General features: G+C 53.1%; 5 protein-coding genes and 1 non-coding gene across 6 annotated transcripts; 4 read left to right on the forward strand and 2 right to left on the reverse strand.

The window, feature by feature from the left end:
- The first annotated feature begins 46 nt into the window (after window positions 1-46).
- EI97DRAFT_495351 (uncharacterized protein) lies at window positions 47-2,716 on the forward strand. The gene is made up of 3 exons (XM_033802429.1): window positions 47-366; window positions 454-1,296; window positions 1,344-2,716. Exons 1-3 carry the CDS (start codon window positions 169-171, stop codon window positions 2,262-2,264), a joined length of 1,962 nt encoding a protein of 653 aa, XP_033651852.1. The 5' UTR covers window positions 47-168; the 3' UTR covers window positions 2,265-2,716.
- Window positions 2,717-4,255: 1,539 nt separating this feature from the next.
- On the reverse strand, window positions 4,256-6,520 carry EI97DRAFT_460183 (calcium/calmodulin-dependent protein kinase type 2; the record flags this gene model as incomplete). The annotated part of the gene is made up of 3 exons (XM_033801080.1): window positions 4,256-5,393; window positions 5,451-5,695; window positions 5,966-6,520. 3 exons carry the CDS (start codon window positions 6,518-6,520, stop codon window positions 4,256-4,258), a joined length of 1,938 nt encoding a protein of 645 aa, XP_033651853.1.
- A 1,467-nt stretch (window positions 6,521-7,987) lies between these two features.
- Window positions 7,988-9,436, forward strand: EI97DRAFT_125882 (SET domain-containing protein). Its single transcript, XM_033793073.1, has one exon. It carries the CDS (start codon window positions 8,362-8,364, stop codon window positions 9,421-9,423), a length of 1,062 nt encoding a protein of 353 aa, XP_033651854.1. The 5' UTR covers window positions 7,988-8,361; the 3' UTR covers window positions 9,424-9,436.
- A 366-nt stretch (window positions 9,437-9,802) lies between these two features.
- On the forward strand, window positions 9,803-9,898 carry EI97DRAFT_t75. The gene has a single exon. It is a non-coding gene; the product is annotated as a tRNA-Ser (tRNA).
- Window positions 9,899-10,519: 621 nt separating this feature from the next.
- Window positions 10,520-12,362, forward strand: EI97DRAFT_460185 (CBD9-like protein; the record flags this gene model as incomplete). The annotated part of the gene is made up of 4 exons (XM_033801081.1): window positions 10,520-10,547; window positions 10,598-10,837; window positions 10,962-11,701; window positions 11,826-12,362. The coding sequence occupies 4 exons, from the start codon at window positions 10,520-10,522 to the stop codon at window positions 12,360-12,362; spliced, it is 1,545 nt and encodes a 514-aa protein (XP_033651855.1).
- A 1,443-nt stretch (window positions 12,363-13,805) lies between these two features.
- On the reverse strand, window positions 13,806-14,571 carry EI97DRAFT_435155 (uncharacterized protein). The gene is made up of 2 exons (XM_033798800.1): window positions 13,926-14,571; window positions 13,806-13,879 (listed from the first exon to the last, which is right to left on the reverse strand). The coding sequence occupies exon 1, from the start codon at window positions 14,296-14,298 to the stop codon at window positions 14,107-14,109; it is 192 nt and encodes a 63-aa protein (XP_033651856.1). The 5' UTR covers window positions 14,299-14,571; the 3' UTR covers window positions 13,806-13,879; window positions 13,926-14,106.
- Between the last annotated feature and the right edge of the window lie 757 nt (window positions 14,572-15,328).

The raw sequence follows: 15,328 nt of genomic DNA on the forward strand, positions 1-15,328 counted from the left end.
TACTTCCGTGGTGCTTCCGAGTTGTACTCGAAGCTGCTGCGTTCATCTTTCATTGTTCGTCGACACTCAAGGTTCTCCTTCATCCTTCATTCACTTCCGGACTGCCACTCTACTCCCGTCGCTCTTGAGCTCCTGTCTGAATAGCGTTTTACTTCGACGCCATTCACCATGGCTTCTGACGGGGCAGCCACCATGGACCCTGTGACCAACGGATCCTCGTCCCAGCAAAGGAAGGTCGCCTACTTCTACGACTCGGACGTGGGTAACTATGCCTATGTTGCGGGTCATCCCATGAAGCCGCACCGTATACGAATGGCGCATAGCCTGATTATGAATTATGGACTTTATACAAAGATGGAGATCTACGTACGTTCTCAAGATTTCCCAACTGCGCAACTGCGCCGCCGCGCGGCCAGAAGGTGATGTTCCAAGGCTAACGTACTCCCAACACAGCGCGCGAAGCCCGCTTCCAAGTACGAAATGACACAGTTCCACACGGATGAGTACATCGACTTCCTGTACAAGGTCACGCCCGACAACATGGACAATTTCGTGAGGGAACAGAGCAAGTACAATGTCGGCGACGATTGTCCTGTGTTCGATGGACTGTTCGAATTCTGCGGTATCAGCGCGGGCGGCACCATGGAGGGGGCGGCTCGTTTGAACCGTGGAAAGTGCGATGTTGCAGTCAACTGGGCCGGAGGTCTGCATCACGCGAAGAAGAGTGAAGCTAGTGGCTTCTGCTATGTTAACGACATTGTTCTTGGTATCATCGAGCTACTCCGGTACAAGCAGCGCGTGCTGTACATCGATATCGACGTTCATCATGGTGACGGTGTCGAGGAGGCATTCTACACCACGGACCGTGTCATGACCGTTTCCTTCCACAAGTATGGAGAGTACTTCCCAGGTACCGGTGAGCTGCGCGACATCGGTATCGGCGCTGGAAAGAACCACTCCGTCAACTTCCCGCTCCGCGATGGCATCACCGATGCGACATACAAGAGCGTCTTCCAACCTGTCATTCGGGCGGTTATGGATTACTACGGCCCTGAGGCAATTGTCCTGCAATGCGGTGGAGACAGTCTGTCGGGCGACAGATTGGGCTGCTTCAATTTGAGTATGGAAGGACACGCTAATTGCGTCAAATTCGTGAAGAGCTTCGGTGTGCCTACCATCATTCTGGGAGGTGGCGGGTATACTATGCGCAACGTTGCGCGTACGTGGGCGTTCGAGACCGGAACACTCGTCGGTGCCGAGATGTCGAAGCAGCTCCCTTACAATGACTATTACGAGGTATGCGTGCTTTTCCGATACGCTTTCACAGTTACTAACTTTCCTAGTACTTCGCCCCTGATTATGAGCTGGATGTCCGTCCTTCTAACATGGAGAATGCAAACTCGCCGGATTATTTGAATAGGATCATGAACACCGTAATCGAGAACATTCGGCGGACCGGCAAACCCTCGGTGGAGGCCTTCCAAACGGTGCCAGAAAACCCATTGACGCGGGGGATGGAATCTGACGATGAAGACGAGGAGGATGACCTTGACGTGGATCAACACCCGGATCAGCGCGTGACCCAGCGCCAGCGGGATAAGATGATTGCCAAAGACAACGAGTTCGAGGAGAGCGATGACGAAGAATACAAAGCCAGCCTTGGTGTGCGGAGACAACCTGGCGAGACCCGACGGCGGGGCATCATGGCGTTCCAGAACCCGCATGCTCTCCCTGACGAGATTGAGGACGAGGCCCCACGCACCATGAACGGCGAAAGCGGCAGGGTGGCAGGCCAAGCCAGCCCTGGCCCAGCAAGCCGCGCCTCATCGGCAAGGCCGGCTACTAATGGTGCAGGTGCCGCGAGCGCCGCAGCCGCAGACGAAGATGGAGACATTGAAATGGACGATGAGACGGCCGCTGAGCCCGCCACTACCGTCGCCGGAGCCGCCGGCCCTTCCACGGCACCTGTACAAGCAACACCTGCCGCCCTCCATAGGGATATTTCACCGGCTGGCGTTGTTACGCCGCCCGAGTCGCCACCTGCACAGCCTCAAGCAGCGGGAGCACCTGTTGCTTCTAGTGCCTCCGCTGCTCCTGCTGTTGCATCTGAGGACGTAGATATGGATGAGGGAGGCGACGAGGACGAAGATCGTGCTGAAGAAATACAAAGGGAGAAGGATGAAGGTCTAAGAGAACGGGAGGAAGAAGACGAGCGAGCAGAAGCGGAGATGGAGGCTAAGCTAGAGGAAGAGGCAGAAAAGTAGATCTCACCATGTCATTCCCCATTCTCCATTGTTACAATCACCGGTAGGTTTGGACGGGCTGGTAGGCATGGGCAAGGCGTTACTTCGCGTCTATTGGCTTTGGAATATGAGAATCCGGTTTGCGGTGTCTCCGCGCTTCTTCCGGCGTCCCTGGGTCAAGGATACCTCTTTTCTGTTTATGCTGGTTTCTATCGTTTTCCCATTGTATGTTGCGTCCTTTTGGGACCTCAAGAACATTTCAATCTACATAATTTCCCTCTGGAGATAAACATATGTCAACCAGGGCTTATTGGCTATCTCCATCGTTTCCTTCATTGCTTCCTTCATGCTGTGGAGTTGATTTGCTTTTCGTGCTTGCATTCTGCTCACAGGGGAATGTAGATACTTTTGGCTTACAGCTGTACGGCGCCAAAGCCCGAGAGGTAACTGCCTGGGGGACTGCATGCCGCAACACGAGATTGTGCTTGGTGTTCACCTTTTCGATCCGTAGATTGTCGGTTCGATAGCAGGTTCTCATGTAGGTGAGCGAGGCTGAACTGCCTCCTGAAGAGCGGCTCCCATCGCCCTTGATGTTCCCATGGTTGTTGCCCTTAAGATTTGGTATCCTGGCTTTGGAAACCCCGCCCTTATTACTGCAGCACACTTGACTCTGGATCTGGGGTCGGGGACGTAGCGGCATGTGCCAGCCTTGTCAAGACTTGTACCAGCGTTGTCGAGGTCTTGCAGGACTTGAAAGAGAGGTATACAAAAAAGCAAAACTATACAATTTTTTCCATGATTGAGGAATGCGTCAATGTTCGGTTTGCTTGGACTGCTCTTGTGCAGTGGGCAGGCTTAGGGTTCGCTGGACGTCAATCATGACCAGCCGCTATTGGAGCGGTTCCAACGCTCAGTATACACGGCATGGCTGTCTTTAAACGCTTTGGAGAATGACATAAACGAAGTTCCTCGAGAAGGACGCGAAACGACCGTCATCCTACTATTCCCTAGGCGGCTCAAGTTAGCGTGGAACACTGCCGTATTCTACGAACACCACACCGGATCAGAGGAATAAATGCTGCCCTCCAGCGTCTCTTGCAGGTCATCAGCGTGTAGATCGGTCGTCCGCACGGAAGCAAACACTCGAACCTCTCAAGCCACATAAGGAAGACCGCGCCGAAATCTTGTCTCCCAAAGGGCTGGCTTATCTTCACAAGAGGTGGACGAAAGCGTCCTGAGTGTCATACCTTCACGTATGTGTTCGCTCTTTCAAAATGGCTTTCTGAGCTGGACCGCGTGCGCTCCAGTATCAGAACTGCGGAAACAACTCAACAGTATGGACTTGCACTATGTTATCGTGGTATTTCACGAGGGATCATCACTTCCCTGGGTATATGTGGCGGTCGATGGCTACTCGACTAATGAAATTGGGTTGTCGATGAGTGGAACAAAACCTCCTCCTCCATTTCATCGCAGCAATCCGGTTCCTTCAACCTGGCCCGACGTACGATTAGCAGCTACTCACGCATCGAATGGAGGGCGAAGTCCCACTAGGAGATCCGCGAATGGTACCGCCGCCAGAAACAACAATGACCGTGTGTTGAGATACATGGCCCGTTGCCACTACGATATTGGAATGGCTAGTAGGCACAACCATCAAGTATCAAGTGAAAAGCAGTATATATTCTCTGCCCTTTCAAGCGCTCCCGCGTCCCCGCACCTGGCAGCTAGCATCGGAGTAGAAGAGCGTGCAGATCCTACACACACAACTGGACAACCACAAATCGTGAACAAGGGGTTCCTTCATAAACGCCTACTATGACATGATCAGGTCATAGAGACCACGAGAGAGGTAAAAGAGCAAGAGACAAAACAAAGAGGAGGATGGGCCAACCAAAGCCATATCGTAAGCATTCATAATCATGACCCAGAGATTGTGCTGCGCTGACAGTACAGATCTCGAAATCCCCCGAAGGTCTATCAACGTTCTAATCGTAGTCTCTCTCCTCTCCTCAGGTACCCCCTACTTGAACCTGTTGGCTAAGACCGCTTGGTGTTTGCGGTTTCTTTCGTCGTCCCAGCAACGTGGCGTTCTCGAGGCTCAGCTCAAATACGCCCTTATTTTTAACCTGACGCTTTGCGGCCGCGGCGACAGCGGGCGAGTGTTGCCCATAACCACGTTCCTGCTGAGCGGTCGACTTCTGACCCTGTCTCGCTTGTGCTGCTGATGAAAGTGTCGTGTTGCGCATTTTCTGTTCCATGGCCGATACATCTGCTGCATGGGACTTCGGAAGTTTGGCTGGGGGGTGTTGTTGTGCTGGATCATAGGGGGCCGATTCCGCGTGATACTCGTCGTCTTCGTCCTCGTCCAGAGGATTAAGACTGCTGACCGCATTTGCGCCGCGGTAGCCCTGCTTGAAGTTCTTCCTGCGCTTGCCCTCTTCTTCTTGTCGGTGCACTGCATACCCGACATCGAAGAGCTCGCGCAAGTTCACCGCCCCGGGGGAGCGGAAATCCATTCGCCGGGCACCAGGGGACTCGAGATAGGCAAAATTCTGCCTAAGGAGACCCTCCTCCTTGGCTTCCTGCTTCCGAAGAGGGGTGGCGAGAGGCGGTGCATCATGAGCCGGGTAGGTGATCTCATCCGCTTCTCGGATCCAGGGGTGGTCCAGGAACTGCTTGATGTCGTATCGCTTCTCAGGGTCCACCGTTAGAAGATGGCTAACGAGATCTTGTGCAGATTTCGAGATGTCATCCCACCATGGAGACAGGAAGGTGTATTGGCCACGCGCGACCTTCTCCGTCAGAGTCTGAATCGACTCGTCGTAGAAAGGCGGGAAGCCACAGAGCAGTGTGTAAAGGACGCATCCAAGCGCCCACATGTCGACGCTCTTCGAGTACCGTTCGTCCTTCACAATTTCGGGAGCAGTGTAGCCGACGGTACCGCATGGTGTCATTGTTTGGCTGTCCCAAATCACTTTGGAAAGACCGAAATCCGCAAGCTTGATGACACCGATACCACCAGCGCCTTTACCTTTGATGAATTCGCCTTCGTCGGCCTTCTCCTCATCATCGGGGCCCTTGGGCTTGGGATTCTTGGTGGGCACGAAGGGAATAGGGTAGAACAGGAGATTCTCTGGTTTGATATCTCTGCGATGACGTCAGGGCTCATTACGGGTCTGCCGATGCACTAGGAGGAAGACGTACCTGTGGACGACGCCTGCTTCTTCATGGAGGTACTCTAATGCTTTGGCTACCTGGATGATAACATGCCTTGAAAGGTTCTCGCTGAAGTAGGTCAAGCGAACGATCTGGTGGAACAGTTCGCCCCCTGGACACAGCTCAAGCACGATGTAGTAGTATTGCCGAGATTCCGAGAAGTCGATGAGCTTCACGATGTTGGGGTGGTCAAGCTGCCGCATGATTTGCACCTCCTTGAGAATATTCGCTCTCTGCACCGTCACAAGTCAGTCTCTGCCAATGTCGCTGAGGGGACGGTGGAACAGAATATGCTGGGAGCAGCGGTGCAAGCGCGCTTATAGGGTATCTGACCTCCGCTGCTTTGGGTCCTTTCTTGAAATCCGGATGAAGATGATCCTGTATCCACACCTCTTGTTGGCAACTTCTTCAAACACCATCCTCTCTCGGCGCGGTGGGGAGGGGAGCAAGAAGGAAATGGGTAGTTATGTGATGACAGCGGACGCATTCTGGGGGATACTGACCTGACTGGAGTTCATCTCGAACTTTCTGACGACCTTGATGGCCACCTCTCCCCATTGACCCTGGTTGTCTCTCGCCTTGTATACGTTGCTGAAGGCACCGTCACCCATCTTGTCTACCAGTGTCCATCTTTCGAGGCCAGGATACCGCGGGAGCTTTCCCTTGGCCTCGCGCTCCTCGGCAATGATGCGCTCCAGTACTTGTGGGTCCACTTTCCGGTCGCCGACGACGGCTTGCTTCTGCGCTTCTCGTTTCTGATTATCGCCAGCTGCCCGTGCAGCAACATCTCGTGCTTGCGCAGCGATGTTGCGGTTGTCAACAGCGGCTGCTGAGAAGTCACCGTGCCTAGCACCCTGGGTACCCTGCAGCGGCTGGTGTTCTAGGACGTTCGGATCGCTGATGACATAGTGCTGGGGAGGCGGGTGGTCGCCTTGGTTGTGCCGTTGCTGCTCCGCGTGTACGCCAGAAACGCCCGTGGTTGCTTCACCGTGGGGAGGATTCTGGCGTGCCTGCTTTCCGTGACGCAGGAAGTTCTTGAAATTCTGTATGGCGGCCATGGCTTAGTAGAAGTCGGTGGCAGGAGTCGGGATGCCGAATGTCGTCAGTATGGGCGCGGGGCATCAAAGAGGGAAAAATGCGGAGGGGGCGGGAGGAGGGAGAAGGGTGGTTATCAGTATGTAGTGCGTTCAGACTGCAAACGCGCAGTATTCGAAGAAGAAGGTATGTATAGCAGGGCCGTGACGGATAGCCGACTAGCAAGCGTAGAGGGCGGCGGGCTGCTCAAGTTGAAAAGGGTGGAGAGAGGGCTTTTGCGGGCGTGAATGTGGAGTGAAGGAGGTGAACAAGTGCTTGCAGTTCGATGACGCAGTGGTGCACGGGCCAACTCGAATGACGACCGACCAAGCTACAGCTACCAAGCCGACATCACACATCCATCTATATATTACCCTGACGCAGTACACCCTACTTTGGCTGACCATGGCAGTCCGAGGGAATTTCATACTGTGAGAGCAACGGGATGGACAGACGCAGGATGATGCTTTGCTAAACGGGTACTGTAAACGTCGGAAACGGTGACTGACGGGATTCCAAGAACATCCGGGGGGGAGATACGGGATACGCTACTGTGTACTCGGTACGCAGCCAGACGGGCTACCACAGTATTCGCTGGAATGTGACGTTGAGGTCTGTTGCTACTGCGCCACAGAGATATAGTAACAGTACTTTGTACAAGTACTCGGTACCTGCGCAGTTGGTTGCGATGACTGAGACTGAGTATCCCAGCCACAGTACATGATTCCATACATGTACCACAGTAACAAGTACAGCACCGCATTCGCCCGGTCGTGGCGGTTGGCATGCCCCTGACGTCATTGGTCTGTTGCCCCTTACAGTACGTACACAGTGCAAGTACAAGTACAAGTAGTAGCTCTTGAATCTCAGCCCGACGACAGTCCAAGTAGGCGACCGTTCCATGAGCGCATCATGAGCAGGGGCCAGTATTGAAAAACGTGGGCGATCCATCTTGGCTGTCGTAGATGATGGATGGGATGATATCCATCCCATCTATCATCTACGGTATGATCTACACAATACCTGGCTGTGGCGTTGGGCAGAACTCACAACTCTGGTAAGCCCCCCTAGCAGCCCATTCAATGTAGCAGGAGCACAAGTAGAAACAGTTCTACTTGTACTCGACTTACCCAACCACGGGAAAGTCGTGGCTGAGATTCTGGTGAACTTATGCTGCAGGTATACTATATATGGTATGCTGCGGTAGAATCAAAGATACTATTGTCTGCCCATGCACATGCATGGAACATGTCGCAGAAACCCGTGGGGAATACAGCTCACCAAAGGGTCCAGAGTCCAGGGCGATGTGTTTCAATTATCCAACGTCAGCGCGTCTAACGCAAGATTCACCTACAGTAAGTACCACGACAGTACACAGTACTCTTGAGCGTTGCTTCAGATAAAGTACAAGTATCAGACTTTAAGCTTACTATCGGAACGCTTACCTAATCTATCTTAAACCCGACACTAGCGCATATCCCCGTACCGACAACAGTCGGCGGCTCGGCACAATTTTCTAACCTCTGCTCGCGGCGCTCTGCGGACTTTCCGACCTCACAGATTACTGTATTGCCATCGACCCCGGCGAAATCGATTCACCATGGCGCACTATTTGAGATCCTTTACGTTCAGCATGCGCATACGGGACATACGAAACTGAACCCGGCGTTTCCGCTAGCTCTCCACTGCCCTAGTGCAAACCGTTTCTTCTACAAGTACACTTCGCCTCAGCGTTGGCCCAATTGACAGCGTACCCACGGTTCCCTTGCCGCCTGTCTCGCCTCGCCTCTAACCGCGTGGCCTACGCCTTTTGCGGGTTGCCACCATGGAGCCCTCACCTGGTGCACCGTCATCGCCGCTATTTGCTATCCGGCAAACGCCGCACGCTGGCCGCGCTGTCTTCGCTACAACATTTATACCCCAAGGCACCCTAGTCTGGCGCTCCGACGACCTCACCCTCTCGGTTCTTCTGCGAGAATATCGCCGCGAAGTATGTGGGCAATGCTTCGGATATGACTATGGACGGGATCTGCCAATACGTGATCAAAAGATAGGGTTCGCGTTTTGCAGCGAAGAGTGTCAGCAAAAGTGGAGGGAGGAGAATGGGCAGATTGGAATGGAAACGTGGACGGCTGTGGAGAAGCTGGTCAAGGGCCGCAGCAAGGAGGATGCAGACATGGTTGACAGCGATCTCCCAAGGCCGAAGAAGAAGGAGATTGAGGCAGCCTGGGCAGGTGTTGCGGCGCATGCCCATCTAATAAGGATTGCAAGACAGGCGGAAGAAACTGGGGTCCCTCAAGAGGGTGCAATTGTGCAGGTTACCAAGCAGCATAAGAAGGCCCTCCAGAAAGCACTCCTGCAACCAATCTCGCCTGATGTCATGAGCTTCTGCGTATCCGGCATTCTCTGGCGCTACCTCAAGCCCCAGGAGTGGGATAGGGTGCTGGCTTTGGCGTCGGATTCCACGCCTTACCATAACACGGACGACCTACACGCCTTCACGCGCACATACTTGCATCTTCTTGCAATCCTTCCTCTTCCCCTACTCCCCTTGGTTACCCCCGAGACTCTATTTATCCTCTCTGCACGCGACTCGCACAACTCCTTCGGCATCCGCTCCCTCGAAGATGACGGCTCAGAGTTCTTCGGGTATGGATGCTGGCCGGCTGCCTCCTACTTCAACCATTCCTGCGGCCCAAACATTGAGAAGCGGAGGAATGGCAGGGTGTGGGAATTCAGGGCTGGTAGGGACATTGAAGAGGGTGAGGAATTGTGCATCACGTATCTGAGCGGGGAGGAGAGGAAGATGAGCCGCGGCAAGCGCATGCTGACGTTGAAGCGGAATTGGGGGTTTGATTGTGCTTGTGAGAGGTGCGAAGAGGCTTGAATTGAGGGGTAGACAGCGTCTGATATATTATGAGCATGTACAAGAACTCAAATCAGTCATTACCTCGATAGTTTCTCCACCAGAAGAAGCTGGACTTCCCCATGAAAAGTACATTGGCCACGCTTTTGTTCCCAACACCACTCTCTTCGCGACGCTAACAATTCCATTCTGCAAGGTTCTGCAAGGTTGGCGGATAATAACTGGAAGGGGACTAAGAGGCAGCCTATGTCGATCGGTTTCAGCGGAAAAGGACGAAAATGATGCTTTGGAACTGGTAGGCGAAAAACGACGCATGGAGAGGACGCGCCGATTTAGGTAGGTTTATGGGACGAGATATATAATAGTTTCAAAGTAAAAAAAAAAAAAATTAATGATTACCGACAACGTGCCAGAGTGGTTAATGGGTATGACTCGAATCTCATCATTCGGCTATCATATGGCTTCGGCCGCACAGGTTCGAGTCCTGTCGTTGTCGCTGTTTTTCTTTTTTCGCCCCATTTCATTTCATTTCCTTTTTTTTTTTCTCTGCAATCACCTCCTGATCTGTCCTGCCTAGGTTTATTATTGTCCACAAAGGACACTTCTTTTTTTAGTTTCTGAGGTGCGTAAAGACGCAGTTGGGGCGCAGCAAACGCCTTCCAACATGAAGCCCTATTTGTCGGACCACGCCTTTGTGTGCGCAAAAGTAGGAAGTACAACCGTCTCACAATAGCAAACCTCAGCCATCCTCAAAGAGCATGTTCAGCCCAACCACGTTTCACCCGGTGGAAAGCAAGCTCGGGAATTGTGGCGGATCAGGATTCGCGTTGCAATTGCTATTGACGGCTATGGCGCTCAGCTCAGGCAGTGGTGGCGGATATGATGTCGCTGCTGCGGTTTGCGGTCGTTGTACTGTGTGAGACGCTGGATGGTGGCTGTCGGGCTGAGTAGCGGTCTACAACCATTAGTTGGGGGACAAGTGTGGGCTTTGAAAGGGAAGTGATGCCGCTGGTTGGGCTTTGAGAATCTTCTTCTACCCTTTTTCTCCTGTTGTCATGGTCACCGTTTGAGCTTTGAGAGACGTACGTTATGAGGGCATGAGAACATCCACGACATCATGAAATCGCAATCTCTACCTTCGGCTGGTACGTACAACATGACAACGCTGCACCAAGCCCCGCTCACACAGCGCTAGTCTTCGTCATCTTTCTCCCATTCGTTCTTCTCGCGGCCTCTCAAGCGGAGACCGGTATTTCATCATTCGTCCACGCCACACAGTATGGAAATATCACTTTCGCGGCGACACTGGCGCGGGATGGAGATCTCTTCTTTCATCTAGAGGCCCCAGCGGCTAACAGCTGGGCTGCTGTGGGAATTGGCGAGGGGATGAAGGGAAGTTTGATTTGGGTGTTCTATCGAAACGACGAGGGGAATGGTACGTGTTCATTCTTCTTTCAACCGGAGCAAGCTAAATGCACCCCGACATATCCATGCATTGCAGCTTTCCGGCGGCGAAGGTAAATATATGGAGGTAAAGATCTGACATTTCTCTTCTTCAGGCGTTACACTGTGCTCCCGCACCACAGACGGCAACGTCGAGCCCGCGCATGTCGAGGGCTCCAACTGCGTTCTCTACGATGGCCCCGGCGTGGAAAACGGCGTCTTCCCGATCAACGAGACCGACTTCTTCGTTGCAAATGTTCGCTGCAAGGACATCGTCAGTCCGAAGAGCAATACCACAACCGTCGTCACCACCACCACCAACAGCAACAGCAACGAGGTCCACAAGCGCCCCACCCTTCCAAGAGTCGAATACACTTATCCTCACCCCTACATCTTCCCCAAGCTCTCGTCCGCCAATCCCTCCCAAGCTTTCATCTTCGCACTGGGTCCCACAGACCGCAAACTCCGCTCTAACAACAAAGGTGCCCCTATCCGTCGGCACAGTCTTTATGGCCACTTCCGTCTCGACCTCTCCGCTGCCACTGTGTCCACCGCTGCCGAAGTTCCCTACGAAGCACTCGGCGCAACCGGAACGTGGCAGAACCGACACGCGCAGCTTGGGGGAGGACTGGGTGCCGAAAAGAATTACTCCACCAAGCGAGATCGAGGCGGCTGGGAGGGCACGATTCATGCGATTTTGATGACGAGTACGATGGTGATCCTGTTTCCCGTAGGAGTGGTGTTTCTGAGGTTAGTGGAGAAAGTGAGGCCGCATGCGGTGATGCAGGCGATTGGCTGTGTCTTTGTAATTGTGGGGATGGCGATCGGCATCTGGGCTGGCGGGAAGTATAATCAGGTGAGTCTGGATTCCATTTGTCGATTGCCATCTGTCACCTCTGCCGCCGCAGACAGACGGATGGAGGGAGGGGAAAAAAAGAGAATGCCTGAGAGGTGAAGGGATTGCTGACGGGAAGTCAAAGACGAAGAGGATAAGCCAACCCCACCAGATTATCGGTTTCGTTGTAGTGGCCTTCACCCTCTTCCAATTCACCCTCGGAATCTCCCAGCACCTCCTCTCCAAGAAACCACGGCAACACGCAGGCAACGCTATCCATCCGAAGAACAGACCGAATGTAGTGCTCCTTCGCCGGATCCACGTCCCATTAGGCTCACTCATCCTTATTGCTGGCGCAGTGAACGGCTTCCTCGGATTCCTGCTCACGGCCAATGAGTCGTTAAGGATTATTTATGCGGCGATGGTGGGATTCGTGGCCGTGGGGTTGGTGGTAGCGCTGACGTGGATACGGGCTGTGAAGAGAAAGGAGAGGAGAAGAATTGAAGAGAGGAGCGGGATCGATGAGGGGTCGACGTACCAGAACAAGGACGGCGTCGAGGCTGAAAAGGATCAGAGGATCGCGCAGGGGGATAGAGAAATGGGGATATTGGAGATGCCGCCGTACGGTCTGCCACTGGGATACAGTGCTCCTCCTGTTCCTAGTCGGCCTGAGATTGTTTAGGAGGTGGTGTTTTCCGGAGTAAGCATATTACGGCGTTAGCAGGATGGATCTGGCATGAGGTTTGTCTGTTTGATATTTTGTAGTCCTACCAGGTTTTTCATATAATGTTGTCTTTTTCCCATTCATCTCGAAGAGTAGCCCTCTTTAGTGAAGATGCACGAGCTGTTCGGCGGTACTCTCCTTAACTTGGGGGGAAGGTTCATGACCCACTGACTCTATTGACCATCCTAAGGGGTGGCTAAATAGTCTATCTACAAGTATTATCCGAATTCAGTTGAGTGTTCGGGTTCTCCATCATCGAAATCGGACCTTTATCGCCCTTAGTCCAAGTTAATAGAACAGTCCTGAATCAGATGAGAGATGCTAGTTGCGACGACAGGACAGTGGCGAAAACTATGCACCGCAGGGCACAAAGCATCCCACGAGAATGTTTAGTCACGTTCTAAGAAGGATAACCTTTGAGGATTACTGATATATGGGAATGTGTATACGGGTGATTTTCATTCCTAGATTTGCGATATTATGTTATACTGGTATCTTCGTTTAGTAGTCTACGCAGTGCATGGGCGCCTTTTATTTCACTGTACCTTACAGGGAGGTGATGCAAATGGGCGAAGCGGTGTGACCTCTGAGGGTTACGCCACGCTGCATCTCTCATGTAGCAGGTTGGTGGAGCTACAAAATGAATCCCCGCCAAACCGATCGACCGGTCCATATCTTCCGAAGCAACCTGAATGATACCCACTTCGACCTCCATACCCTCCAGGATAGCGTGTGCACATGCAAGGCGTGCATCCAGGCTAAATAAGAGAACAGTGCCACACCTTGGTGCGGGAACTTCCCCGCGTCTCCCACGTGCGACCAATGTGGATGGCACGACGGTTTCATTGAAAATCCTGCCGAGTCCAGGCCTGCGTGTGCGTGGACTCGTCTTCCCTGGAGCCATGCAGTTCAGGCTCCCCGTCCGGAGTTCCCTTCATAGCTGTTGAACCAGACTTCGATGTCGATGGTAGCGGCGGCCCGCCGCGACCGTACTTCAATGTCCCGCAGGAAGCCAATAGGATACTCCCAGAATTGCTTAATTTCTTACCATGGGATAGCATTTTAGGTCCTGTACAGATAGGGAAGGCCGTAACTAGGCTCAAGCTAGCAGAGGGTGCCTTCACCACGAGGTCAACCTACTAGGACAGAAGGAATAGGTGTAGCAAAAGAAGCAGTTCACGTATGGCAGGTGAAGCTGTTGATGCGCCTCGTCGAATTTCCACAGAAGGACGGTGGTTCGCAAAAGCAGTGCAATAGACGGCTTTGGGCAAAAGTATGCAACGGATACTCAGACCAAAGGGGATCGTGACGCGTTAAACTCGTTAGCGCCAGGGTCCTTTTACAATACATAGTGCACATACCAATCTTTTCCCTGGGCGTGGCGCACGTTTTTGTTCATCAACAAGTCCAACTCCACTCTTCCAACCCAGACGCCCATGCCGAATCTGATCCCGAGAGTGCGATGCAGAGACAGGGTAATAAAAGTGCCTACATATGGGTTGCGTTGCTGATCCAACCTAGCACGGCCGCCGCCCCCGCGTGCAAGACATTCGAGAAAATCTGCAGGAGGCTGATCAGCGAGCTACTTCGCGCCCATCTCTCAAAGCAGCAGGTAGTTTCACTGTTCTCTGCCTCTTCAGTACTACTGTTATCATGTTATCATTGCCCACCGGGCACCGGCCTCTCCGGAACCAACGCGGTTCTATTTCTTCGCTCCGTGCCTGGCACAAATAAACTGCACGGGCGGTGATAAGGCAGCGTTTTCGGCTGCATGGGTTGCTAAATTCGGCCTTGGTTCTGGTGCTTGATAAACTCTATCGGGCCCCGAGTCAGTTTGGTTTTCGCAGCGTTCGGCGATGACTCCACAACTACGGGGGCTGGTGTGAAGATCCATCTCATTCTTCGGTAGTCTATGTATAACCGAGAATTGCAAGCGTTGGGTGTCTCACAGCTCGAACCATCAAATGATCTCTCCTTGGCCGACGGAGGATACCGTGGCGGAAAATGAACCCTCGGCCAGGAAAGCCTTCTCGTACACCTTTCTCCCCGATAGCGAACAACACGAGAGCCCCAACCGAAAAGCGTGCGGATCAACGTTTGGGCGCTCGCGTCCACGAAACTCCGACTCGCTTCAGCTTCGGGTGAGGGAGAAGTGGTGAGTCAGGTCAGGCGCTGATTTCCGCCCCCATCATCATCCGTGGCGTGCCGGCAGCGTAACCAACCAGAAGAGCCCCTGTGCGTTTTTGATGCGTTGAGAGAGAGTGAGTGAGGGAGAGGAGAGAGACTTGAACCCTCGACAGGCCGGCGACGGCGACGGCGGGCACTTGGCGGTGATAGACCTATCACAGCGCTAGTACATTGTAGGGCCTCAGCCCTTCGGCCCAGGCACCGAAAGTGAAAGTTTGGTGAATTTGGTGAGTGGCGGCGCCGGACAGCGGGCGTGGAAAGGGGAAAGGCGGTTCCCGTCCCCGCGTCCACTCCCGAAGTCCCGCTCTGTCCCTGTCCCGCTGATTGGCGGCGCTTGTCTGACTTCGATTTGAGCTTTCTGCAACGTCTCATCCACAGTACGGAGGTGTTGCCAATAAGTTTATTCCGCCCGGAGGAGCCACGCTAGAGCTGAGAGGCTTGCAGGGGTAGTTTCTTGGCGGCACAAGCTCAGAGTGAATGCTCACAAAATTGCATAAAATATATAGTAAATGAGCTAAATTCAGAACTCCTCATCTATCTCCCCTTCCGCATCTAGTTCAGAGTCCCATTCACTTGAAATCTCAGCTTCTTCTGCCTCATCTAGCTCACTGTTACGGACCTCTGCCTCATCTAAATCACAGAGCTCAGCCCAGGTCATCTCATCCCTGAAGTCTCCAAATATAGGCCTGTTTTCTGGAGAGAATAAGGAGCTTAATGAGGAGCTTGATGAGGAGCTT

This window comes from Westerdykella ornata (assembly GCF_010094085.1).
Source record: "Westerdykella ornata strain CBS 379.55 unplaced genomic scaffold EI97scaffold_20, whole genome shotgun sequence".
NCBI classification, from domain to species: domain Eukaryota; kingdom Fungi; phylum Ascomycota; class Dothideomycetes; order Pleosporales; family Sporormiaceae; genus Westerdykella; species Westerdykella ornata.

What these genes read in the sequence shown, in the direction of transcription:
- EI97DRAFT_435155 (XM_033798800.1), bottom strand. Translation starts at nt 14,298, where the DNA reads ATGGATCTTCACACCAGCCCCCGTAGTTGTGGAGTCATCGCCGAACGC.
- EI97DRAFT_495351 (XM_033802429.1), top strand. Translation starts at nt 169, where the DNA reads ATGGCTTCTGACGGGGCAGCCACCATGGACCCTGTGACCAACGGATCC. An exon ending in ATACAAAGATGGAGATCTAC is followed by an intron (nt 367 to 453) that starts GTACGTTCTCAA and finishes CTCCCAACACAG; the next exon opens with CGCGCGAAGCCCGCTTCCAA. An exon ending in CTTACAATGACTATTACGAG is followed by an intron (nt 1,297 to 1,343) that starts GTATGCGTGCTT and finishes TAACTTTCCTAG; the next exon opens with TACTTCGCCCCTGATTATGA.
- EI97DRAFT_125882 (XM_033793073.1), top strand. Translation starts at nt 8,362, where the DNA reads ATGGAGCCCTCACCTGGTGCACCGTCATCGCCGCTATTTGCTATCCGG.